Genomic DNA, 27446 nt, shown 5'->3' with positions numbered 1-27446 from the left:
AGCCATTCAAAAGAACCTCCTGCTATGATGGAAATGTTCTGTATCTGTACTTTCAAATATAGTAGCTAATAGTCTCATATGGCTTTTTAAAGTTAAATTAATTTAACTTAACTTAAAATTTTATTTCTTTACTCTCACTAGCCACTTTTCAAATCCTCTACTGAGACACACGATAATTAAAACTCAAACCCTACTAAGAGTCTCATGTACGTACCTCATTTAAAATGCTATTGATAATAGTGTAGATAAAACCAATGGCAGCCACCGCCACAAGACACAGAAGAAACAAGTAGGCATCTCTGTAGAGTTTAAAATCAGTTGGTTTGGGATACAATATGGAACGAACGAGCTGTCCTTTGGAAGTACTAAATCCTTTTTAAAAATTTAAAGAAGAAAATGACATATTTTTATTTAAAAAAATGAGAGTTATCTCTCAAAACAGAATTTCTATTTATTTATTTATGTATGTATGTATTTATTATGTATTGGCATAGGGTATACAGCTTAGTGGTTAGACAATCATACAATTTACATAGTGTTCCCCTCGATTATTTCCAGTACCCCAACTGGCACCATACAGTTATCACAATATTCAAAACAGAATCTCTTTTTAAACACTCAGTAGGCATCAAATATGCTAAACCAAGAAAGAAGAGATTAAATATTTCTTACCTGTTCTAACTACTATGGCCTTGACAAGTTCTCCAGTGTAGAAACGAGTTTGAATAACAGTAGTCCCACAAAACAAAGTGTGTCGTTTATGTATTTCTGGACTATATAATTCATCTCCCATTCCTTTTATGTCCACTGAAGGATTTGGCAAATTAGTCTTTGTCACTGGAACACTTTCTCCTTAAAAAAAAAAAAAAAAAAAAAAATCATAAATTAAAGCACAGAAATCAGTGTCAAACACAACTTTAAGTGTTAAATACCTTAAATGCTATCATACCATTTACAATAGCTATTAAAAAGTAGTGTTCTCAAAATGGGCAATGTAACTTATTCAATTAGCTTTCTGCCTACCAATTTTCTTGCCCCAAAATATCAAAGCTTCTCTCTCACAATAATTCCTGAAAGTGATTTGTGATTCAATAATAATCATTTTTAAATGATTGTGTCAAGTTTCAAATAAGGAGACCAGGTAAGAGTTGCTATAGCCCCAGAACCTGTTCTCTTATCCCTAAGAACTGAATTGGAAAGCACTCCGCAACCTTAAGCACACAGAGATGTGAAGACCTACTCCTAACCCCCAGTAAATATACACATACACACACACACACACACACACACTAACAAGCATAAGAAAGAGAAAAGGCATCTAGAGAAGGGAGAGAATAATTACAATAACAAACAGCCAAATTCTTTTTAACACTGAAATTTAATTCTGTGTAGCATCCACACTTCTCGCTTCAAAGCCAACAAGTGTGTAGGGATTTTTATGTGTGTGAGTGTGTTTTAGGACAAGATTCTTAAGTTTGAAAACAATATATAGGAATCACTTTCTTGCCAGGTTGACTATGGCAATAAAAAAAAATCATGTGATAAAAAAGATATAAAAGCTCTGTCTTCAGATTGTGAATTTCCAAAAGGGAATCATTTTGAAGTCTACTTCTCCCCACTTGAAGAAAAATATAGCGTTTATTCCCACTTTTTACACATCAAATAAGAAACTAATATGCTGCATTCTCTGTAGGCTAAGGACTTCTTTCCTCTTCCTTTACTATAAAGCATTTCCTCATGTCCAAAAGAGTAGCTAGGAGCATGTCAAGAAATGCAGTGATGATCAACATAGTGATTTAGTATAGCAGCTGAGTAAAATGCAGAATTTGGCCCCCTCAGAATAAAAATAAAAACAGAAAACACTTTAATACCCATGATATTCAGCATGACCAGTGTGGCTCAGTGGTTGAGCATCCACCCTTGAACCAGGAGGTCACTGTTCAATTCCTGGTCAGGGCACATGCCCAGATTTCGGGCACAATCCCCAATGGGAGGGCATGCAGGAGGCAGCCAATCAATGACTCATCATTGATGTTTCTATCTCTCTCTCCCTCTCCCTTTCTCTCTCAGGAATCGATAACATATTTTTAAAAAATATATATGTCCAGGATACAAATGGCCCTGGCCAGTGTGTTTCAGTGGCTGGAGCATCAGCCTGCTCACCAAAAGGGTCAAGGGTTCAATTCCCAGTCAGGAGCAAGTACCTGGATTGCGGGTTCGATCCCCAGCCCACTGGGGCATGTGCAGGAGGCAACCAATCGATATGTCTCTCTCACATCGATCAATTTCTCTCTCTCCCACCCATCCCCTCCCTTCCACTCTAACAAATCAATGGAAAAATATCCTCGGATGAGGATTAACGGAAAAAAAAGGGGGGTCGGGGAGGATATAAAAGGCACAGCCAATTTTGAAATAGATTAATCAGTAATCACTTAATCCACCATCATTATCAACAACTCATCTAATTTTTACTCATTTTGTTTAGTTTACCTGTTAACATGCTTTCATTTACAATGCAAGTACCATTAATAAGTACTGCATCACAAGGCATGACTGTCCCATTTAATGGAATGACCATAACATCTCCCGGCACAAGGTCTGTAGAAAAGATCTCTTCTCTTTCTGGATTTAAAGAAAGAAAAAGTGGGGAAAAGTCTGAAAAGAATATTCTTTAACTTAGAATAAACATAAGCAAACAAAAGGTCACCTGATCTCAATAAGATGTTAAAAATATAATGGAGTTAAACAGAAAAATTCCAATACACAAAATGTTTCAACAAATAAGATGCTTATTACTTAGGCTAACTAAGTATGGTGTTTAAGGATGTCGGCTAGTTTATTCTGACAGGAAGTCAACCGTGCACAGGTGATGCCAAGTCCTCTCTGATCAAACAGGTAGGCTCTGACACTCATTACAACACTCAATGATCAATTTTAGCTAATAACTCTCTTAGAAAATAATAAGTCCTCATTAGAGAACCCTGCAATGGGTAAATAAACTCCAATTTCTATGATCCCTTGAAAACAGAAGCACTGAAAATTTTAGCATACTTTCTCTTTTAACAGCATTTTTTACAGCATTCTTCTTCTCAGTGCCAATATTTATAACCTATAAAATCTCACTGCCTTCTCAATATTCCTAAAAGAGTCCTAATATTTTAGATGTTATTTTAAATAAATTTATAAAATAAACATTGTGATATTTTATCTATTTCATCGTTTCCTTAGAAATTTGTATACTTAATGCAAATTAGCTAACGCTTTTTAAAAAGATCTTCTCAAGTAAAAGGTTTTTCTTTAGAATTGCCTTATATTTGGGCATTCTCTCTCCCTAATTCTTTTTCCCACCTAGGTTTAATACTATGCTCAGAAGACAGTTACATTAGTTTGTAAACAAAAATGGGTAAGGAGAAAACTATTGTTTGTGACCGTACACAAGAGCGTATAGGACACTCTTTCCTTTGTAAAAACAAACAAAAAAACAAAGAACTAGTTTACTTAGCTTTGAGGGAAAAAGTTTTAAAAGATTCTAATGATATTTAGCACACAGTAGGTATAATAATCTTTTTAAAATAAGACACCTACATTTAAAACTCTTTTAAAGCTGTTAACACCACTTAAAATTCAATTCCTCTTAGGTCTACCAGGAAGCAAAATATCAATGATCTGTTAGACTATACAAAGGGAACAGGATGATACAAGCTGAATGGCACATATGTCCTAGCATCTCCAGTACCTTCAGCAGTGGTGCGAGAAGAGGAGGAGCACCAATAAGCCGGAACATCTAAGACTGCAGCTAGGGGAGGCAGACAGATAATCCCAGCTAACGTAGCAAGTGACCAGGAAGCACAGGGAAAGAAGTAACCTGCTAGTCCAAACTATTTACACTTGTGTTGTACTGCGCCCAGGAAATGGAGACTGATTTGGTGTTCTTGATAAATCTAAGCGGCTTCAGCCCTCAAGACCCATTATGTTGTGCTACCTCCCCCGTATCCCCTTTACCTGTTCAGTATCTCACTAAACTAACTTGTCCAAAACATTATCCTTCCCTACAATTCTGCTTCTCCTTCTAATTTAATTAAATGGCACCAAAACCCAACTCCCAGACTGACACTGTTCTATCACCTTGCATCCAATGAATCTTAAAATCCTGTTCAATGCCCACATTTAAATAGCTTTCAAACCCGCATCATTTTTCTCCATTTCCACAACCTTCACCTTGATCCATTCCATGCCTTCAATAGCACTTCCCTCTAAACCAGTGTGAACACGGCAGTCAGAATAATTTTTTTCAAAAAGGCAAATAATGATCAGATCACTCCCCTGCTTAAAATCCTTCAATAACTTTCCACTGCATTTCAGAATAAGTAAAAATTCCTTAGCATGTCTTAGAAGGCTGTTCATCTACTTTCCACATCTGCCACCCTGAATTTCTTTCAGTTATTACGCAGGCAAAACTCCAGGCCTTTGGGCACTCAGAACCCTCTTCCTCTCCCTCGCTTACCCCACAATACCATCTTCTCACCTACCTCTTATGTGACTAATTCAACCATTTAAAAAATACTTTTTCAAAGAAGCCATCCCCGACACCTACAGTAAATGAGCTCTCTCTAATATCTAATAAGCTCCCTGTATTTGTCACACTTTATTTTCACTGCTTATCATCTGTCTTTCCAACTAGTCTGAAGTTCAGTGATGGCGAAGACTATGTTCATCTTTGTAATAATCACTGCATCCCCAGAGCCTAGCATAGTACCTGGTACATTGTAGAAAAAGAAAAATACAATTTTATATAAATGAATTAATTTGATATAAACTCAGAGATGAGTAGAAAGTCAAATACATAATTTTCTTTCTTAAGAAGTGAATATATATATATATATATATATATATATATATATATATATATATATATATATGAATGACATGGGCTTGCTTCATATATTAGTGCTTAATGGAAATCTTTTTTGGTTTATTTTTGTCAGGAGTCACTTGAAGTACTTACCTTCATTTACTCTGCAAACTGAAACTCTCACAGTACTGTGAGCTGCCACCATGTCATGCAACATAATATATTGCTGAAATAAGAAAAAAAAAATCAAAACTAGCTAATATAAACTCACTCTTCAAGATATTAAACAGCAAGGGTGCCATAAAATAAAGTTAATATAGTAAATACTTATAACTCTGCCTTTAAAAATGTCAAGATGAAAAGATTAAAAAATTATTCAATGTTTTAGCTAAAGACAAAATAAGAAGCATCCCTAAAAACAGTAGAACCACTAATCCAGTCTGTGATAATCAACTATAGATCCCTATGGCCTCTAAGCAGTCAAGTGATGATCTGACTCTAAAAAACATCTGCCTTCCCCACTTAAAAAAAAAAAAGGACATATTCATATAACTAAACGAAAATCTGTATGGAGTATTACTTTGTACCAACTACTATTCTATGCACCTTACAAAGTACAAATACAGTTGTGAAATTCATAATAAATCAGACTTACCTTTTTAATGGAATATAGGGAGCTTAGAATTGATACTACAGACATAATCACAATGGCTAGAGCATAGTAATAGTATTCATCAGTGCACCACAGTATAACACTGAACAGCTGGAAAATGTAAAATGGGTTGAGAACCTAAAAAAAAAGATTTTTAAGTCAAATTGAATGAGAGATATTTATAACTATACAGATTTTCCACCTTTTCTTTTAAGAAGTAAATCAGAAGATATGTACAGGATAAGCTCTATGGTACCCTAGGGCACTATGTACCACCCAAAGAGGAGGGCAAGACATTAGCGCAGTACTTTTATTTTTTTATCATTAATTAACTAGAATTTGGCTAAATAAGCTTGATTTAAATTATTTACATACACTTGGTTCACACCAAACCTAAAAATAGCTAAAATGTGTGAATTTAGTTGTTTCTCCTTTCTGCTTTAGCAATAAAGTACATTTACTTACAATAAATACTGGGTTACTAAAGGACACAGAACTTTTAATCAAGTGGAACAAATGTCTACTTTTTATGAACTCTAAAATATAATTTACTTATAAGTCAAAGATTTCCTGCAGCCCAAAGGGAAAACAAATATGAGATAATAAGTTACACTGTTTTGCTTTCTCTAAGGAAATTTTGCTTTCTCTAAGGTTTTAATTAAGGATTAAAACCTGAATGATAAAAGATAAAGGAGCCCTGCAATGGGCTTCATTTACCCAAATTTCATAGTATTTTATCAATTTCATTAATAGCACCTCAATGTCTTAAAATTGATGCTTCCGTACTTTTTAAGGCACTTCATATGTATAGTCCCATTTTACCTCCAAATTAAAAGATAATCAGAAAGGACTTACTCCACGCTCATAAATAAAGGAGCAACAAAGAGAGATTTTTTGATGATCAAAGCTAGTTACTGATGGAACCATACTACAAACCAGGCTTTCTAATTCCTAATCATCATACTTTGCTATGTTCTAAAACATTATCTGACCACGCTCAGGAACTGATGAAAAACAATCTGCTATTTCTACTAAAAGTATTCACCCAATGCAGGTAACTTGATCTTTAGCAAAAAATTAAAAGACTGGAGAGCCTAACTCTACTAGACAATATCACTTATTCCCTTCCTTTACATATACCTCTTCTATAGCGCTTACAACTGAACACTCACTACGATAACTACTGACATGTTTTCCTCCCAAACTAAAGTGCAAATTCCTTGATATGATCATCAGGTTATGTTTTGTATTCCAAACTTCTGGTACAATGTCTAGTTTCCAATAATGTACCACAAAATGCCACGTGAATAAATAAAACATGACAAAGTGTTTAAAAATCAGAAAACGAAAGGCAGAAATACACCTGTTAAGACAGGGCAAGATTTAGATGTGTAACTTCCTGAAAGTAAAAAATAATAATTTTTAAAAATCAATCTAAAAAAAATTAGACAAATAAAAAAGAAAGTCATAGACCAAATTATTTCTCTAACAGAGTTACTACTTTTATTTTCCAAGTGGGAAAAAAACACACAAAAAAACAAAAAGAACACAACAATAAAAAAAGTTAGAAAACAGAAAATTAAGAATGTCTTATTACTTAAATAATGGCTCTTTTCAAAATGACAAATCTATTGATCACAAATATAGAGACATGTACAATAGTCTTACCTCCTTAATTAGAAGCTTAAGAACAGAAGGCACTTTCACAGAAATTTCATTTATTCCATAAAGCAATTTTCTATGACAAGAAAATATAATAATAGTATTACATTAGATTACATAATAATAGTCTGATTTGGGGAAGGCACTTCATCACATAAGGCTCAAACCACAGACTGCTACTAAATCTAGAACTTAAACATTCATGTTTCTAGATACTAGTCTTCTACAATTCAAATTCTCTATCTATAGTATTTAAATCGAAGTAGTCAATACTGGATAACTATACTGTTATCATTTTGTTTCATGCTATCTCAGATCTTTTTGTGTGACAAGTATCTTTCCCACAGTCTATAATAATTGTGTCAGCAAAGGCTTTCTTTTTCATTCTTGAACACAACAGGTCTCAACAATTTTGAATTGTAATTAATTTTTCAAAAGACTAAAAAATAAATAAATTTGAGGGGCCTGGTACTATTTTTCTAAGAATATTGTACTAAAAATGTTTATTTCAAAACATTGTACACTTGACATTTAAAAAAAATACTTAAGAAAAGTTGCTTAAATCCTGCTTAAATTCCTTATAATAGAGTAATTTTTGCCTTTTAAGAAGTATAAGTCTAAAAGAATAAACTCTTATATACTAACACTTTGAAAAAACATGCTACAAGAGTATAAGAAAATTTCTAATTTAATTTGAAAATGGCATTTATTTTTAAAATATGCAATTCAGCAATATATTTTCATACTTTGGCAGAGAATAACGTGATAAAGATTATGCCTCCCAATTTACAAATTTTCACTATAATAAATTCTCATACTTATAATTCCCAATATATAGCAGTAAAATCTAAGGTGCTATCAATTATAAGAAATGTCCATTATTTTATGTACCATCAAGAAAGATAAAGAATGACGCTCCATCCACTGTATGACACATCCCCCGTTTAGAAACGTTAAAATGTGGGGAAATGTGCACCTTAGAATTGATGAAATATGGTATATTTTCAGGGATATCAACTTCAAAATATCAGCTTCAACATTATTATAGTTCTTAAACTGAGAGACAGCCTTACTCAAATAAAACATCAATAAGTTGTCAACTAGGATGTCTATAATATTTAAATATCTGTTAATAGGTACAACTATATGGTGAAAGGGTGGATATACTACTGTATTTAGGAATTTTGATAATAGATCTGACTTTAGTTGGATAAAAATTACCTGTAGGCATGCATCCCCTTTGTCAGTCCTGCACTATGCTTTTCATAAATTGACGTACAAGAAACACCTTCATCCAGTCCCCTAAATAAATCCAAAGTTTTTACTTTAAACAAAGTTTAAAATATCCAAATGTCTTAATGCCTCATTTTTCTATATTCTGATTTTAAAGTGTGACTTCCTTACAAATAGAAATCCTTAACAAAAAAATGAGATAACGAATGAGAATTTTAAAATCTCAAATTCCTAAGATAAGCAATAATGAAAGGTCAAGTTTCAAAAGTGGCAACTTCTAAGTTATACAATGTATCACATAATAAGATGGCTCTAAATCAGGGGTGGGGAACATCCAGCCCTCCGGCTGTATACCGCCCGAGAAATCACTTAGTCTGTCCCTGCCAAGGCCTTAGTTCCAGCCATCCCATTAGGGGAAGGTTAATTAAATGTCTGACCAAATACAGCAGGCTAATTTTTAAGTTAATAATTTTGTATGGGCCCCAAATGATGTTATAAATATCCAAATAGCACTTGGCAGAAAAAAGGTTCCCCACTCCTGCTCTAAATACTCAAGTTTATATAACGTTATTATCCTTTAGGTTGTGCACACCAAAGCTATAAGAGCTAATACTTAAACGAATAAAATTAAAGATAAAGTATGACTAGTCTGAGAACTCTAAACTAAAAATTAAGAAATTTTACTTTTTATTTAGTTTCCCCCTCTTCAATATTTTAAGTTTCACACTAAGAAATCCTATTCACTTATTTTCTTTCTACAAAAACATCAACCAACATCCTTCCCTAATCTAATACATAGAGTACAGAATTTATATAAGTCACAGGCAATGTCTAAAATCTGTAACAATTCTAAGTGGGATTCAATTAACCTATCTACTTTCCAAAAAAAAAAGTCTTAACTATGCTGAGATACTAGTTTTAACTTAGATACTAGTTATAGAACTCTAAAGAGACTCTTATACATCATTTAACTACAATCCTTTTCCACTTTTTTTCAGATAGGAAAATTAAGCTCCATAAGTAACTGTTATCATTGTGGTAAGTTTAAATTCTATAAGTATCTATGGTTGGCAAAGGCTGCACAGCAATATATTTGACATTTTTTCCCCCAGTAAAGTTGATGACTTCTCCAAAGGCAGCAGGGATCAGCTCCAAATCAATTTTTAAAAACCAAAATGGCAGCTCATTGATGGTATTCTATAAGGCAATGGGTTCTTAACTAGGAATGGTCTTCATAACTAGGCATGTGGAAATGTGCTGGTCCATTCCAGAATATTCCAGTTCTTTAGTGTCAGGGGGAAAAAATCCAGGTATGAATATTTTAAATGTTCATAAGGTGATTCTCTTGGTATTGCTAATATTAAGAATTCCTTTAGCAGTCTCAAGCAATAATACCTGAGTGTTTATAATACTTTTACAAAAGCAATAAAAATAGAATCCTAATTAATTTAGTACTTACATAACTTGAAGCCTCCACAAAAATAAATTTTAAGATACTCTAACTTGTCCTACCCAAGGTTTAACACATTTGACAATGTCCCATACTTTATCTACAAAGTAAAGTTAAATTTTTCTTTGTCTATCTCTTCATCCCTCAAGTACAAGTGGATAGAACTGTGAGCAAATTGGGAGGTGACAGTTCAGATAGAAAACTCAAAGTTCACTTGAGATGAAACCTCAAAAAGAAAAGAACTCAGACTCAGTGGATTTTAGGATCATACTACTTCTAACTTTTATGTAAATTTTGCCAAGATACAAGTTGCAAGTGAGGTTTATTATAAAATGGTTAATCAGTGTTCAAATAGCACTGGAAGTTGCTAATGAATAAGTGAATAAAAGTTCTTCAATAAAAACCTGTTCAATTCCATGTAACACTAGAATGAATTCTTTTCTATCTAGAACATTTTCAATACACTCATAATATAATCCAAACAAAATTACTTACTTTAAGAAATCAAAATTGTGAAGGGTATCATTCCAGAAATATTTTACACTATGGTGGGTGAAATAACGAATCTGTAGAACACACATAAATGTTACATCAAAAAGCATTATCATCACTTGTTATCAATTAAGTTTACTAACACAAATCTATCATATAACAACATATTAAAATTAAAGTGATCCACATGTGACATGTAATCTTTTTCTTCTAGTAATACCTAAACTGTTATAATATAGTGATAAATGGGTATTTTGTATGCATACAAAATTATCTCAAAAATAACTGTAAGCACAAAATTACTGACTATCCATGACAGCATAAAATATAACAATTCTGATTTTCAAAGAAACTTTGAAACTAAGATCACAATACCTGTTCTGATTGCGTCTGTGAATATTTACTTACCTCATGCCTGTTCTCTTCGGCCAGACTTTCGGTTAAAAGAACAGCATGGCCATTTGAAACCTTATTAGCCACAGATTTTGGACTTGAAAATGGATGAGTTTTCAGAGAAAGCAGGCGAATTTTTGCACAAAACCACATTCTGAATTCATCCTTACAAGAGAGAAAGATAAAGAGTCAATTATGTGTATTATACAATTGCCATATTTTTATTTGATTTCCATTTTTACAGATTATTTACTCATCTTTAATTGAGGAAGCATCATTTCCTAGTCACTAAATGTAAAAACATTTCATAAAGATGCATACATTCAAACACGAAGTGCTTTCCATGGCTCACCATTTAAGTGACATACTTCACTAACACAATATCTCATAAAAGTTCATGAGTAATTTCTTAATTTACTCATCAACATACTGTGACTAGATATTAAAGCATCTTATAACATGCTTCCAAGTAGGATAATTAAAAACAAACACAAAACCCTGGGATGCAGCAACATAACATAGTAGAGGCAGCAGATCTAGTGAATGGGAGATCTAAGATATAGTCCTAACTGTCCAGTGACCTCAACAGACAAGCATCAAATCTCTCAGTGCATCAGGAGCTTAAAAAGAAGGGGTGGATCTGATCATCTTTGAGATTCCTTAATACTCTAATTGCTCTGATAATCACTTCAAACACACATGCTTTAGAAATACTAGGATTAGTATTTGTCATTACATCTTAGTGATGTTCTCTTCATATATTATTTTGAAAGAAGTACACACAAAGACATTCTTTTATTCCTCAAATAATCTGCTACATGTAAACCCATGGACTTACAGTAGTCCTTAGCAGCACCACTTCACAGTCTTTAATTGCAGCTCTAATACAGGTCGCCTTCACCCGCCACTCAGGCATCCAATAGAGGAGGAGCAGGAGAAAGCCACCAGTGCAAACTGCTCCTACAGAAACTATGGCAAGCTTCCAGCGACACAAATTATAGCCATAAATTTCCTGCATGGACACAGTAATCATAATTAATTGTCAAATGATATGAAAGATAAATTCCAAAGTTCTCTGTTTTCCCGATGGTTGTTACTGTCTTTGTCAGATAAAGTGCAAATATTTTCCCAGCCCATAATTTCTCTTTAAATTTTGTTTCTGACAAGCCCATCATCAAAGGTATACTTTTAAATGACTAAATCTGTTGATATTTACAAATTATGGTTCTATATTTGATGTTATCCTTAGTAACATAACACTTTCCCACTGAAAGTATATTCACATTCGGTATACTTTCTTAGAACTCTCATAATGACATTTTTACATTTACCTTTTTAATTCTTCCAAAACTTACCTTGCTATAAGGTAGGTGTTTTTTTAAAAATGAACTTTTAAATTTGGAATAATTTCCGATTTGCTGAAAAGTTACAAAAATATTAAGAGTTCCTGTATACCCTTCGTCCAGTTTCCCGTAATGTTAACATCCTGGTATATTTGTCAAAATCAGAAAGATTAACACTACATTATTATTAAGTAAGCCTCGTCATTATTAGGATTTCACCAGTTTTTCCCGTTTTATTTTTGTTTCAGAATATAGTCCAGAATATCATGTTGCATTTAGATAAGATAGGTTTTACCTTTATTTTTTTTCCAAATCATTAACCAATTGTCCCAACACAACTGTGACTGATCTATCTGACCTCCTGACCCAAATTATTTCAATTGTTTCAGTTACCCGCCCCTCACCCTACCAAGGGCTGCCAAATGAAAATTCAGAGGGCCTAGCTAAATTTAAATTTCAGATAAAAAGACTAATAATTTTTTTGTTGCCCTCTGCAATATTTGGGACATGCTTATACTAAAAATGTATTCTTGATTATTTGAAATACCCATTTAACATTTAACAGGGAGCCAGGCCAGCACGGCTATTGGTTGAGCATTGGCCCATGATCCAAGAGATCACAGGTTCGATTTCTGGTCAGGGCACATGCGTGGCTTGCAGGCTCAATCCCTAGTAGTGGGAATGCAGGAGGCAGCAGATCCATGACTCTTATCATTGATGTTTCTATCTCTCTCTCCCTTTCCCTTCCTCTTTCTGAAATCAATAAAAACATATTTAAAAACAAATTTTTTAAAACAATAAAAACATATTTAAAAACATTTAATAGGAGTCTTATACAGGGTGGGACAAAAGTAGGTTTACAGTTATGAGTATGTGAAACAGAATTTATGCTTGTATTATTTATTAATTATTGTATTATTTTCCATATGAACTGTGAACCTACTTTTGCCCAATCCTGTATTTTATCTGACAACCCTATCTCCCCCCCCCACCACACACATGCACAAAAAGAGTTGAGAAGTTTTGTATTAAGCTCATTTTAAGTTTTTTTATAAATCAAAATTAGAAATCTTATATTTGGAATTGTATTTAAGCACTAGCTAGCATCTCAAATTACCAAATGAAAAAACATGCCTCTTTCCTCTAAGTTTTAAGAGTTTGCAAGTAAAACAGGAATTATTCTAAAACAAATAGATATGTTACATAATCCCAATTCAAAAACACAGGATGAGGAAAGCACATTGACTCAACTGTTTGTTTTTTTAATTTACTTTCCTACTTCCATGGAATAATAATTTGCAGAGATAAATTCTTCACACTTCATGAGTAAATTATAAATACTGGTTACCATTTCATCTTCCTGACCCTGATTGATAGTCTTCCTTTCTTCTTTGTCCATATCTACAGTGATTTGAAAGGTCTTGTACTTCAGAACGATTGAAGACAACTGAGAGATGAGAAGAACAAATGTTAGGGAATTATTACTTATCTCAGTCAACTATAAAACTTCATATTATTGTATTTCTTGTTGTGATACATCTATCAAAGTTTAACTGGTATTTAAGTAATCACTAAAAGTGTTAGCTGGCCCTAATAACATTTTCAATGGTGTGCCAGTTCTTGCATCTACATTATTTACTATCACAAAACTTGGCACATTCCATTAATGAATCGCTACAAAACAACTTAAATCCTGGGAGAAACTACTACAGAATCTTCCTTTGCCATTCCCCAAACTCAAAGAACTAACCAAGTTGTGCCATAAAAGTGCTTCACACAACTCAATTTATTGCTTGAAGTACAGTGAAGAGGTAAAGCACCAGCAGTGAAACCACCCCAAAACCTCTCAGGGATTAAAGTATCATCCAACAAATATTTACTGAGCAAGCATCTATTATGTGAATGACATTCCCTGGCCATGAGTCAATCCCTATGGCAGGTGTACCACTACTGGAGGTCACTCAACTGACTCCCCCATTCTGATTCCAAGCCACTAAGCAATCATGATTGTTTGTGACTACCCATGATGCTTATCTAGGAGAAAATTCATTGAGCTCATAGACAAAGCTTTTTTTCTTGTATTTAAAAAAATGAGAGGCCGGCCGGGCGTGGCTCAGTGGTTGAACGTCGACCTAGGATCCAGGCAATCAGGGTTCGATTCCCGGTCAGGGCACATGCCCGGGTTGCGGGCTGCAGCCAATCAATGACTCTCTCTCTCATCATTGATGTTTCTATCTCTCTCTCTCTCTCTCTGAAATCAATAAAGATATATTTTTAAAAATTAAATAAATAAATTAATTAATTAAATAAATAAATAAATAAATGAGATTCATTTCAGACAGACATCCGCCACACATTAAAGAGATTTGCAAACTGTAAAACAATATCTATTTTCTCATGAATTTTTTTGGTTTTGGCAAACAGATATTTTTCAGGAAAATGTTACTTAATATGTAATAAATTTATTACTGTTATGTCTTTTTAAACTAATATTCTCAAAGATATTATCAGTTTTAACTATCACTGAATCAACATATATAACGCACATAAAAACAAAAGCTTCTTAAAGTTCACAATAAACTTTCAAGGTTACCAGTCTGATCCCAGAGTCTGAGAGCCACTGCTTTAGACTAGGCTGATCTCTACAGAACAGTTGTGGATAATATAACCTCCCTCATTCCAGACACCATACTTCTAACTCACCTAGCTAGTGTGTAGCACAGGCCTGACACATGGTAGGCACTCAAAAAATGCCTGTTGAGTGAATAATACTTATTGTGCTAAAACAGCAATAGCTGTTTAATGTTTATATAACATGAATTAATAGCCAATTAAAACCTACTGTAGGATTTTAAACTAATTGCATATAAAAGACTATTGAAATCTCAACAAAATGACCAATAAAAATATTGATGCCTCCTATACCAGCACCCAGCACCTGTCTAACCTTCTGGTAGTCCTAGAGATGGGGTCAGAGCTTTCTACAGAATAAACTGCAGGAGTTTTAAGATGATAGATATATGATTGATAGATAGATAGATGATAGATACATACATACATACATACATACATACATACATACATACACAGAGACATAAGTAGGTAGGTAGACAGACAGACAGACAGATAGATGACTTAGTGCCACCTTGGAAAAGAAATTTTAGAGGTATCTGGCCCAACTTCTCAAAAACAAGCCACATTATCATACAAAACCCTTTGAAAAATTTTGTAATAACTTCTTTTTTGTCTAGGGTGGTGTTACAGCCCTGAAGCATGCTACTACCATGTTAAACCTTGCTGACTGGCTACTTAGTTAGAGCCAGAACTCGCCTATGCAGCTGGCTACTTTTCCTTTGTGACTAGTCAGCAAGGTGTTTAAAATTACTTAATTAATGTTAGTGCAGACACGAGTCATCTTGTGACTGGTCAGCAATGTTCGGATATGGAAACACGTGTACACTCATGTTTTAAGAACGGTCCATCAAATCAATATGACTTGAGGCAGTTATTCTCAAGGGCATAACCTGCTGCTATGGACTATGGGGAGAATGAACAAGCCCAACCTCTTTCCTGTAGAAAAGATCAGCGGCTGTTACCTGAGCGTATTAAGGGATAGCCCAATCCTGCAAGATTTAAATGTGCACATGCCCACTTTTAAAGGGTAACATAAAGGCACTCTGCCCTGATGCTGTTCCCACAAAAAAATAACAGTCTCCTGTTCTTAACCATTAGTCTATGGTTCTTTCATAAGTTCTGGACTGAATCTTAGGATCATCATTCAGGATTCATCAAACTCATTTTTGATAATTAATTTCTTATCATTCTAATCCCCATTTCCCATCACCACCACCAAAAATATGTTTCTTGAGGGGAGAAATTATTTCAAGTTCTTATATGTTGAGACTTCTGCTTCCAACCAAGATGGAAAAACAGGTACCAGATTTGCCCTCCAGCCTAAAACCACCACAACAAAATGGACAAAATATATCAAACAAGTTTTCAAGAAACTGGACATTAGGCAATGAAGGAAACTGATACAGGGATGGGAAGCAAACTAGATGAGCTTTACAATTATCCCAGTTTACAAACTGAAGAGTCTATAGGCTGTAAAAGTGGGAAGGTAGGGAGCCCAGGGGAAACAGAACAGTCTCTCATAGTTGAGGAGATGAAGATAGGAGTTTGGGGAGGCACCAAAGTGACGAGGTTTGCAGAGCAGATTTCCAGCGGAGAGATCTGTACAGAGAAAGAACACTGAAAGCCTGCAAGAAGACCTGATCCAGCTCAAGTCTTCTGCGTAGTGATCAGTGCTTACGTGTGAGGAAAGTACCAGAAACTAGGGAAAGAACCACCCAAAAGGATTAAGGGGGGGAAACCATTCGGGCTCACAAAAAGCTGGGGAGAGTGCCTGTTCCCACCAACCACAGTGAAAAACTTCGTTAGTCACAAGGAATCATGGACAGTATTCAGAAGGGTTCTGCTTCAGTAGTGGGATCCAACTAGCCCTAAACTAAAAGCTACTCTGGTGGTCCTGAAGAACAAAGTGTTTAAGGCTTGAAAGAATAAAATTGTTTCTAAGTAACTTAACTGTTTTACAGAATAAAATTCAAGGAGATTTTTAGAAATACAAAATATCTAGTCCAAATAAGTCACCATGTCTGACACCCAAATTAAACTTAAAAAGTTTAAGTATAAAAGAAGAAAGAAAATACAACCCATAATGAGAAAAACCAATCAATAGAAAAGGACCCAGAACTGACACAGAGAATAGAATTGGTTGACAAGGACATTAAAACAACTACTGTAATGGTAGTCTATATGTTTAAAAACCAAGAGAAAAGACTGAACATGCTAAGCAGAAACATATGAAGAAAAAATCAAATTGAACATGATATTAAAAATACAGATAAAAATATACTAGATGAAATAGCAGATTTGACACTGCAGAGAAAAATCAATGAGCTTGAAGACATGGTAACAGAATATCCAAAATAAAAAATGGAGAAGAAAAATACTAGGAAAAACACACACCACCACCACTATCACCAGTAAGCTATGAGAAAACTTCAAGTGAACTAATATACATGCAACATGGGGGGATGAAAAAAATATGTAAGGATATATTGGCCAAAAATTTTCCAAATTAGATGAAAAAATTATAAGCCCACAGATCCAAGAAGTCCAACTAACACTAAGCAAAAAAAATTAAGAAGTTATACCAAGACATGTTGTCAAACTGCTTATAAAAGTGAAAAAATCTTGAAAGGAGCCAGCAAGAAAAGACATGTTACATACAAGGATAAGAATGACATGAGATTTCTTGCTAAAAATAATCAGGTGAGAAGACAGCAGAGCAACATCTTTGAAATACTGAGAAAAAAAACTCTTCAAGAATTCTATACCCAACAAAAATATCTTCCAAAATCAAAGGTGAAATAAAGCTGAAAAAAATTCAGCTACAAACCTACACTATAAAAAATGTTTTTTAAAAAGTCCATAAGCAGAAAAAACAAAAACAACAACAACAAAAAAACTGATGGAAATATGAGTCTCCACAAAGCAATGAAGAACACCAGAAATGGTAACTATGTGGGTAAATATAAATAACAGCAGCACAAAGAACAAGAAGAAATGGAAGTATACTTTAGTAAGGTTCTTATACTATACATGAAGTAGTGTAATATCACTTAAAGGTAAACTGTAATAAGTTAGAGAAGTACACAGTAAACTCTACAGTAACCACTAAAATAAAATAGTGATAGCCTGGCTGGGCGTGGCTCAGTTGAGCGTCCATCTAGGATCCAGGCGATTGGGGTTCTATTCCCAGTCAGGGCACATGCCCGGTTGCAGGCTCGATCCCCAGTAAGGGGCGTGCAGGAGGCAGCCAATCAATGACTCTCTCATCATTGATGTTTCTATCTCTTTCTCTCTCTCTTTTCCTCTCTGAAATCAATAAAGATATATATTTTTTTTAAAAACACAAACATAAAACAGTGATAGCTAAAAAATCAACAAAGGATTTAAACTGAACCATAAAAAATACTCATGTGATTTAACAGGGGGAAAAAAGAAACAAAGGAAAGGTAAGAAAAATTAAAAACAAATAGCAAGATGACTGATTGAAGCCTAACCATATGAATAATCACATTAAATATAAATGGTCTAAACATCACTTAAAAGGCCAAGATTGTCATGTCATTTTTGAAAAGACTATAGGCAACTATATGCATTTTCAATATAAAGGCACAATAAGTAGGTTAAAGTAAGATGTACCATGCAAAAGCTATTAAAAAATAAAGCTGGAGTGAATGTATTAATATATCAGATACAGCAGATTTCAAAACCAAGAACATTACACCAAGGATAAAGCCATTTCATAATGACAAGGGAGTCAATTCATAATGATAACATAATAATCCTAAACACCTATACATTTAACACACCTTCAAACTACACAAAGCAGAAACTGATAAAACTGGAAGGAGATAGAGAAATTCACAATTACTGTTGGAGATTTCATTTCAATACCACTCTCTCAATAAGAGATAGAACAAGTAAATTAAAAATACTAGTTAGGACACAGAAGTTCTAAACAACAGTACTAATCAAGGGGTCCCAATTGGTATTTGCAGAACACTCTACTCAACCAGAGCAAAATATACATTTTTTAAACTTGTACACAGAACATTTACCAAGAAAGACCACATTCTGGGACATGAAAATATTCAAGTCATACAAAATATGTTCTGAATACAATGGAATTAAATTAGAAACCAAAACAGAAACGTAAGTAGAAAAGCCTTAATATTTGGAAATAAAATAATACACTTGTAAAAATCCATAAGTCAAAGAAATCAATGGGGAAAATACAAAGTATTCTGAGCTGAATAAAAATGAAGATGTAACATATTAAAATTTGTGGGATGCCACTAAAATAATATTTAAAACACTTATAGCACTACTTTCCAGTATTTGAAAAGAAAGATCTGAAATCATGACCTCAGCTTCTACCTTTAAAAAGTAGAAAACAGCAAAGTATACCTACAGTAAGCACTAAAGGGAAATAATAAAATTCAGAGTAGAAATCAATGCAATAAGAAACAGATAAATGGGGGGGGGGGAATCAATGAAACCAAAAGCTGATTCTTTGAGATCAATAAAATTGATGATTTCTAGTTTCTAGTTAGGCTTGAAGAGAAGGGGGGTGAGGGGGAGACATACAAATTACCAATACAGGAATAAGACAGGAGACATCACTACAGATTCTGCACATATCAGAAGGATAATTAAGGAGGGTGATAAACAACTTTACACCAATACATCAAATTTTCTGCAGGTTTGAAATTACTTGCAAAGAAAAAATTTTTTTAATTTAAAAACTTATCTTTATTGTCAGGGAATGTCCATGAATTAATGCTGCTAAAAGCCAAGTTAAAAGCTGAGTAACAGGTACATGAGGGTTCATTATACTAATCTACTTCTCAGTATGTAGAAATTATCCATAATATAGTTTTTTAATCAATAAAATAAAAGCACCCATCTGAAGCTTTTAAATAGAAAAATTTCATTCCTAGCACCGAAGTCCATAAATCTTGAGAACTCTGCCTCTATTAAGTCTAAAATAACTGACTCAACCTATTACGTACCAGCCATTATCCATAAACTCATACTGCTGGGTTTTGAATCTAACTCATCTTTGCTCATTTTTTTATCCATTGCCTAGAAATATAGATGTGCTTCCCAACTTCTGTAAATCCCAATTTTTCACTGTAGAATGTATTAGAAGATAATAAATTTCTAAATTTTATAATTTTAGAAAAATAATTACCATTAAAATTCAATGTTTTCATTTAGTCCATACACTTAAAACTATTTAAAAAACCCTTTCCTCAAATATATGACAAGACTTCACCTTAATCTAACATAGCTATATTTTCATCTTCTACAGTTAAAAACTGATCAAAACAAAAAAATACTTCAATTATTTTTAAATGAGTGATTATACATGGTGCACTGCCTAAAACAATCTACTTTTAAAAACACAATTCTTGACCAAATTATCTCCTTACTCTTTTACAAGTGTTATTTCTCTGAAATTTAGCTTCCTTTTAAAGATAAAATTCTTAACTCTTACCCAATTTTACCAAAGTTGAAATAGTAAACATAATTTAAATAAAAAGTTGCTCTAAAAACCATCAATTATTATTCTCTTTAAACATACTATACCTCATAGGAAATTACTAAGAATTCACTTTTTACATAAACTTTTAGTAAAATTTAATGAGACAACAATTTCAAGTTTACATTTAAAACATACACATATTATAAATGTATATTTAAATTTTAAAAACATACCTAAATAGAAATCCCTTAACACTTCTATGACTACATAAAAATAAAAATCTATATAGACACATTTTAAAACATACTGCTTATCAAGATGAAAATACATTTTAAATATTATCCTACCATATATCTAATTAGACATTTGAAGCATTAATATCAAACTTCTAAAATCCATTTAACTTACAGAAGTATAACTTTAGTGGTTTGCTAAAATGCATTTTTTTAATCAAGTCAATGTCTAGATCATAGAAAAAGAAATTTTTCTTACCAATAGCACTATATCATTCCTTCCAATTGTTGGACTAGCAGAGCTTTCAAAAGCTGGCTCTTAATAAAAATAAAATAAAACTAAGCATAAAATCCATTCACAAATGACAATTTTCTGTCAAACATTTGTTTTTGTTCTCTTTGAACTACTTCCAAAAGAAGACATTAAAATTTAAGATTTTTTAATTCACTGATTTTAAATGAGTTTTCAGAAGACATACCCCTCTGCCATATGACTACCACTGACAGAGCTCCTATTACTTGAATAAATATTAAGCTAACCACACTGAAGTCCCAACTCTACAGTGTATGGCTGAGTCTTGACGTTATCTAAATAGCAAGGAGCTTTTAGGCTATTGTGCTTAACCAAACCCTTCCTTGCATTTACAATGAACTTGATTTTTTGTGTGAGTGAAAACAGTAACAGAAAAAAGTGAAGCTATCAGAAATAAATATCACTAAATGTAATACTAATTTTTAAAGTTTCCTTATTTTTCCCCATTATATAATTACTAGGAAGCATTTAGAGTACATCTTTAAACTAGGATAAGAGTTAGTCATATCTCATTTCCTAAAACAAGATGAGTTGGCTTCAACAGGCATAGAAATCCCCAAACCTCTAAGTCACCTTTGCTTCAAAACCTGAATTTCCTACTAGCTGTACCAATAGTATTACAATAGTATGTGTGTGGAGGGTTTTCTTTAAGGATATTCTATGTGTTTGCCAAGAATTCCAAAATAAGTAATTTCACAAGGTGATTTAGAGAATGATCTACAACTCAAGTAAAACTTCAAGCAAAGCAATTTTGAATAAATTTTTCCCCCAAAATCTGCTAAATTTTTATTTTTAAAATTTTTAATTTAATTTACTTCAGTCAATATTTGCCAACTTCGGCAAGATTGAAGTAAAAGAAATTAAAAATGTATTGATTCAAAATTCACAAAACTAAATAAGTTAGTACACAAGAAATTCTCAAACGACATTTTTTAATAGTTCGTAACATATACCTCCAGTTTTATTTTTATTTTTGTTTTTTGTTAATCCTCACCTGAGGACATTTTTCCCACTGCTTTTCAGAAAGAGAAGAAAGGAGGAAAGGAGGGGGAAAGAGAGAGAAACATCTATGGGAAAGAGACACATCGATTGGTTGCCTCCTGCACGCACCAGCACTGGAGCAAACCCACAACCCAGGTATATGTCCTTTACTGGGAATCGAATCCATGCCCCTTCTGTGCTCAGGATAATGCTCTACCCACTGAGACACACCAGCCAGGGCTATACCTCCAGAGTTTTAAAATTTAAAACTGAACCAAGACTTTTGGTCCACCATGTATTGTTGAAAGAGAATGAATCTTCCCACTTTGTTTTGTAGTTCTACATTTTTTCCTGAGAATTAAACCCAGGTTAAATACCCAGATTAAATAAAAATTTGATAAGCCCATCTTTTAAGGACCACTCGGCAAAAGATGTTTTTAAAGATCCTGAAGTAATAAACAGCATGGCTAGCATTCTCAATGTTATTTTATTGTCAAATAAAGCAGTTCTACCTTCACAATTGAAATAAAAAGTACCCTAATACATATAAAACCCTTACTCTGCTCATTAAACCACTTCAATTTTAATATCTACACAAATATTTGTATAAAAGGGGGGGAGCCCAAGCTCCCAATTACAGTAACCGAACTGTGACAACTCTTTATGAGGGCAAAACTTAGTACTTCAAGTCAGCTCCTAACAATAAGAATGACATAATATAATTTAATGAATACATGGAAATTTTACAAGCATACCAGCTAAATTTTAACAAAGCTCCACTCAATACCCATTTTATCACTTCCCATCTTGAACTTTCTCTTATAATACGTGCTTTTGTTTCTGTGTTTAGGCTTAAGGAAGACCATTGTACCCAACATACACCAAAGCAAGACTGTATTTACATTTTTAAGGTGTAGTCTTTGTACAATTATACTTTTTTATATGTTACAAAACAATGTGATAGTTATAACAAAATAAGTTATAGTTAGGAAAGATAATGCAATTATCTGTCATAGAATCAATATTAAGAACATTAAGAGTTATAACCTAGTTAATAGTGGTGACAGTGTGTTTGGGTAGAAGTGAGGGAGAAACTCTAGTGCTCTTTGAATGTTTTCACCATCTACATGTAATAATATTTTTATACAGTAAACAACTAATTCTACAATGCATGGCCAACCTTTGGTCTGGACTTGCAGGAATCTCCAAAGCACTTCACAGTGCTCTAACAGACTATTCTCCAGATTCTCTGGATCTCACTCTTAATTAAGTTACTTTAGCCCAGGAAAATTTGCTTAAAATATTTTAATTTTTCAATTATAGCTGATATATAATATTGTATTAGTTTCAGGTATACAACATAGTGAGTATACATTTATTTATATAACTTATGAAATGATCATCCTAAGCAATAGTCATTTTGCAGGTTCCTTTAACAAGTACATTTCTAGTAAACTACAGCTAGCTGTTTATATTTCTTTTGATATCCCCTCCACATTTTGGCGCCACTGAGAAGTACTAGCCAGTGACACAGCATAAGTACAATAGCAGCAAATTCAAAATTATTTTATCAAATTAATTCATCTATAAGCATTAAGTGAACATATAGGCCATATTCATTCCCATATTAAGAACACGAGATATACAACCTTACCCCAAAATACATAATACAAAACAAAAACAAATGTAAAAAGCACAGAACTCAAGAGTCAGCTTTAACTTGTCCTTAAATGAAAATTCAACATGAACTATTTTCAAGCTCCTTCAACTGTCTTGGTTTCAACTTCTTCACTAAAATGAGGTAGTTATAATAATTCATATGATGCAGTCCAACCATGAAAAGTTTTTGAGCTAGGCAAGTATTGCCTTTGTATACAGCCTGCTGTTACATTCCTCCACCAGTAGGTGACATTCCAACACTGGTAAGGAAGGAGGCTGACCCTTTCCTCGCCTTCGCAGAGCAGCTGCTGATCAAGAATGATCAAGGGTAAAAAGATATGTAAGATTTTTTTTTTTTGGTAACATTGAAGGTACTAATATGGAAAAATAGAAGTTTCCTATATAATAGAAATATAAGACATGCAATAAACACAAAACAAATGATAATGGGGAGAGGAAGACATTACTCCCTTTATAGTATCGATTACGCTCAAATTCACAGGTGTCTGAAATTAGAATTTAGGGATCTTACAATATTGTGGAGGAGGGGGGAGAACAATAACAATTAAAACGCACATGAACCTATAAGAAAACAAGATGAGGTAAAGTATGAAATTACATGGTAAAACATTACTTGCTCATAGATGGCAAAAAAAAAGGGGGGGGGGCAAGAAACACCCTTATATGTTGCTGTTAAAAGTATACTACCTTTTTGGAAAACTGATATTAATTAAAATTTTAAATCCCCATATAGTTTGATCCAACAATCCCAATTAGAAATTCATGTCACTTGTACCTATACATACATGTTACCATTAACCATTTCTTCAAATTCCTCTGCATTGTTAGACTTATGAAATAAATAAAAGTTTGTGTGTGTGTTTTTTTCATTGGGGGCAAGAGTAAATAATCTAGTTGAAACAAACGGGTATTTTCAAACAAGCACAAAAGAAATTGTGTGGCATGGGCATCTAATACAATAGGAACTGACAAATCAAGAGTTCTAATAACAGCTTGTATAAGCAAACCAAATTCATAAGTGAGCCTAATTCCCTAAGTTACACTTTTAAGTTCAGATGTAAGATAAGGTTTTTTGTTAATATATAAATCAATATTTATTGCACTGTAATGCAAGTTAGTGACTATTTCTTCTAAACTATAATGCTATTAATCCAAATCCCTAGTAACTTGACATTTCAATTAGCAATTTAAAAGATGGTATTTGAAATTTAAACATTCATTACTAAGATTCAGACTTTCCACATTTTAACATAGATAAAAGCAGCATGCAGTTTAGAAGAAATTATTGTTGCTACTGGCAGGTGACCGTCCTGATGCAGTCGTCACTGCATGCACATGCTTAAAGTTGGTCTCAACTATTCATAGTATTGTCTATTTCAGTTGAGTCAAGTGCATTCTTGGTAGTACAAATCTGAGTTTAAATTGTTGATTAAACTATTAAAAAAGATTACATTGTAGTTGCATATTGAAACAAAAAGTAATAGTGTAAAGAGATAAGTAACAAAATACAGCAAGAGTAGACAAGGGCGAGGATAAGAAGAGAGGTGGGGGTAGGGGGTGGGGTAAAGGGAAGAGGAGAAGAAAAAAAGAGGGGCGAACAGAAGAAAACTTTCAGGAGAATTCTATTTCTAAGTCTTTAGTGTGCTAAGGAGTCACACATAGATCCCAGGGATGTTCCTTTTTCTTATTAACAGCAAACCCCAAAATGATTTTATTCATTACTTAGCATGGTTCACTTCAGGATTATTGGGTGTTTGCAAGAAAGAAAAGCCAGTTTTATTCATGATCTATACTACAGTATTTTCACATTCCATTCTTCCAGATCTTATAAAGACACAAACTAAAGAAGCACAAATCACTAGGGAACTATTCTGCACAAAAAAATGCAATCCTACAAATTTACAATTATAAGTGATAGGCATTTAGATCAACTTTTTAAAATTATGTGAATTAGCCTTTTAGACTTTATTCCTTTTTCCCAATTTGGAACCCAGCCATGCTGACTCAGCATAGGAAGAAAATACAAAGGCCTTTAGCATCTGCATTTAAAAATATTTTTTAAATACAGCATTTTAAATTGCTGTTGAAGAGATAATGGTCTTGCTTTATGGTACAACCATTATAGAAATCTGAGCTTTCTCATTTTCTGTGGTCATTCTGTAATCTACTATTAAGGATTTTTCAACAAATCAATGTGCTTGGGTACTGTGCCAACCATAATAATAGTAACTGGCATTTATACAGGAACTTTTACTTGACAAAACACTTCTATAGGCATTATCTACTTTACTTATCAGTTTCCAATAAATACTGCCCCTTGAAAACAGAAAAAAATAATCTTCATTTAACCAAGATCAGCATTTTTCACATTCCGTAGAAAGTCAAGTATGGAGGGACTTTATATCAAAAAACCTTATCAACAAATTAAGGAATGATATGCAGACAGCACCATCTTTCAAGGGTCTATTTTCCAAAAGTACATTTGAAAGCCAAGTATACTTGAAATGCATTATTTCATAAGAAAAGTAGTGACTAGGCTCCCAAGATGACCCATAAATGACCTTTTTACTCCCACAATTAAGCTGAATTATACATCGTATTACGCCAGCCTGGGTTGTGGGATAGGTAGCCAGATTACCAAGTTTCTACTTCCTCTGCCCACTTCTTAATTATTAATATTTCCCAAGCTTCCACTTCCTCTGCCCACTTCTTAAATATTAACCTTCTCCAGGTTTCTCTCTTTGTACCATCACCAGGGCCCAAGGATGGCACTATTGGCCCATCTACAGTGGCAACTACCAATCAGTTCTTCCAACACTGATCTCATGAGCTCCAGAGCCCCAGATTCAAACATCTACCATACGTGTTTGCATACAGCTAAACTTCAATAGGTTCACTTTATCTTTCTTCCCCAAAACCTGCCCCACCATGAGCCACCACCAGTACTTAACAAGTACAATTTGCCTAAAAACCAATGCCAGGAATCTGGAAATCATCCAACACTCCTTCTTATCCCATACCTTCTATATCCAACTGGGCACTAAGTCTCATCATTCCTACCTTTCTCAAATCCACCTCACCATGCCCTATTCTCCATTGGCATTGGTCAGGTCCTGATCCCCTCTCTAATATCTCTCATTCAAATCAATAAACAAACCACATATGACCATTTCTCTCTCTGCTTAAAATGTCAATAGCTTCCCATTGTCTGCAGCAGCATCTCCCAAAACTGAAGAAAAACACAGTATTAAGCAAAGTTATGCAGTCTCTTGCAAGACTTTGAAAAGTCTTACAATACACAATACGATGTGTTTCCCTACCAAGAGGAATTGGGGCAGAAGTGAGGCCCAACTGGGCTGCAAGGACAAAGTTGCAACTAACTGGAAAACAAAATCCTTCAGAATCTGGCCCCGCCTAGGTATCAACACCATCTGCCATTCATCAGTAGTTATCATTCACCTCTCACAAACCTTATATCCCATCTACGTAGAACACAACTTGTAATTCCACAAAGAACCTTTTCCTGACTCCATTCCTTCTACCAAGAATGGCCTTCCCTAACTTAGTCTTGCTGAAGAGCTCCTACTCATCCTTCCAGACCCTGATCAAGCATCTCCTCTACTAAATTTTGATTGTCCCTTCCACCTCCTGGTAGAGGACTTTTCCCACATTTGTCCCTTCTCCATATGTGAGAGCACTTGACCCACAATATTGAACATACAAAAAGCTTTAAGGGTTGGAAACCAGGCCAGCACCCAGCAATTGGCTGGATGAATGAGACAGGACAAGACGGGGTGTGAGGAAGGAGCAAAATCCTTCCTCTTTTTCTGGGCCAAATTTCACAACAAAGCACATTTAGCCTTTGGCATGCCCCCACATCTCATCCCTATGCCCCTTTCCTGACTCCCCCATCACCTTCCCCCAGGTCCCTTAGTGACTCATGCAACCCTACACAACCACCACCACGGCACTAGAGTCATCACTTCTTCCTCTCAATCAAGAATCACTGTTCAGAAGTTAATACATAAATGAGTTACAACTTC

At 33.9% G+C, this 27446-nt stretch overlaps 1 protein-coding gene across 5 annotated transcripts in view; it reads right to left on the bottom strand.

The window, feature by feature from the left end:
* ATP13A3 (ATPase 13A3) overlaps positions 1–27446 on the bottom strand; it is a 78583-nt gene that overhangs the window by 41846 nt on the left and 9291 nt on the right. For 3 of the 5 annotated variants that reach the window (XM_087818235.1, XM_087818238.1, XM_087818239.1), the window contains exons 3-13: positions 13426–13524; positions 11573–11746; positions 10750–10899; positions 10345–10415; positions 8388–8468; positions 7173–7242; positions 5508–5642; positions 5006–5078; positions 2491–2622; positions 673–852; positions 215–372 (exon numbers count right to left, since the gene is read on the bottom strand). In XM_087818235.1, coding sequence (XP_087674361.1) covers positions 215–372; positions 673–852; positions 2491–2622; positions 5006–5078; positions 5508–5642; positions 7173–7242; positions 8388–8468; positions 10345–10415; positions 10750–10899; positions 11573–11746; positions 13426–13476 — 1275 coding nt within the window. In that variant the 5' untranslated portion in view covers positions 13477–13524. Of the gene's footprint in view, positions 1–214; positions 373–672; positions 853–2490; positions 2623–5005; positions 5079–5507; positions 5643–7172; positions 7243–8387; positions 8469–10344; positions 10416–10749; positions 10900–11572; positions 11747–13425; positions 13525–20688; positions 20748–27446 lie in introns of all 5 variants that reach the window. The other 2 variants (XM_087818236.1, XM_087818237.1) reach the window with 2 other exon arrangements.

Source organism: Miniopterus natalensis, chromosome 6 (genome assembly GCF_054644295.1).
Source record: "Miniopterus natalensis isolate mMinNat1 chromosome 6, mMinNat1.hap1, whole genome shotgun sequence".
Taxonomy (NCBI): domain Eukaryota; kingdom Metazoa; phylum Chordata; class Mammalia; order Chiroptera; family Miniopteridae; genus Miniopterus; species Miniopterus natalensis.
The sequence above is the reverse complement of the archived record's forward strand: the minus strand, read 5'-3'. Positions and strand labels throughout refer to the sequence as shown.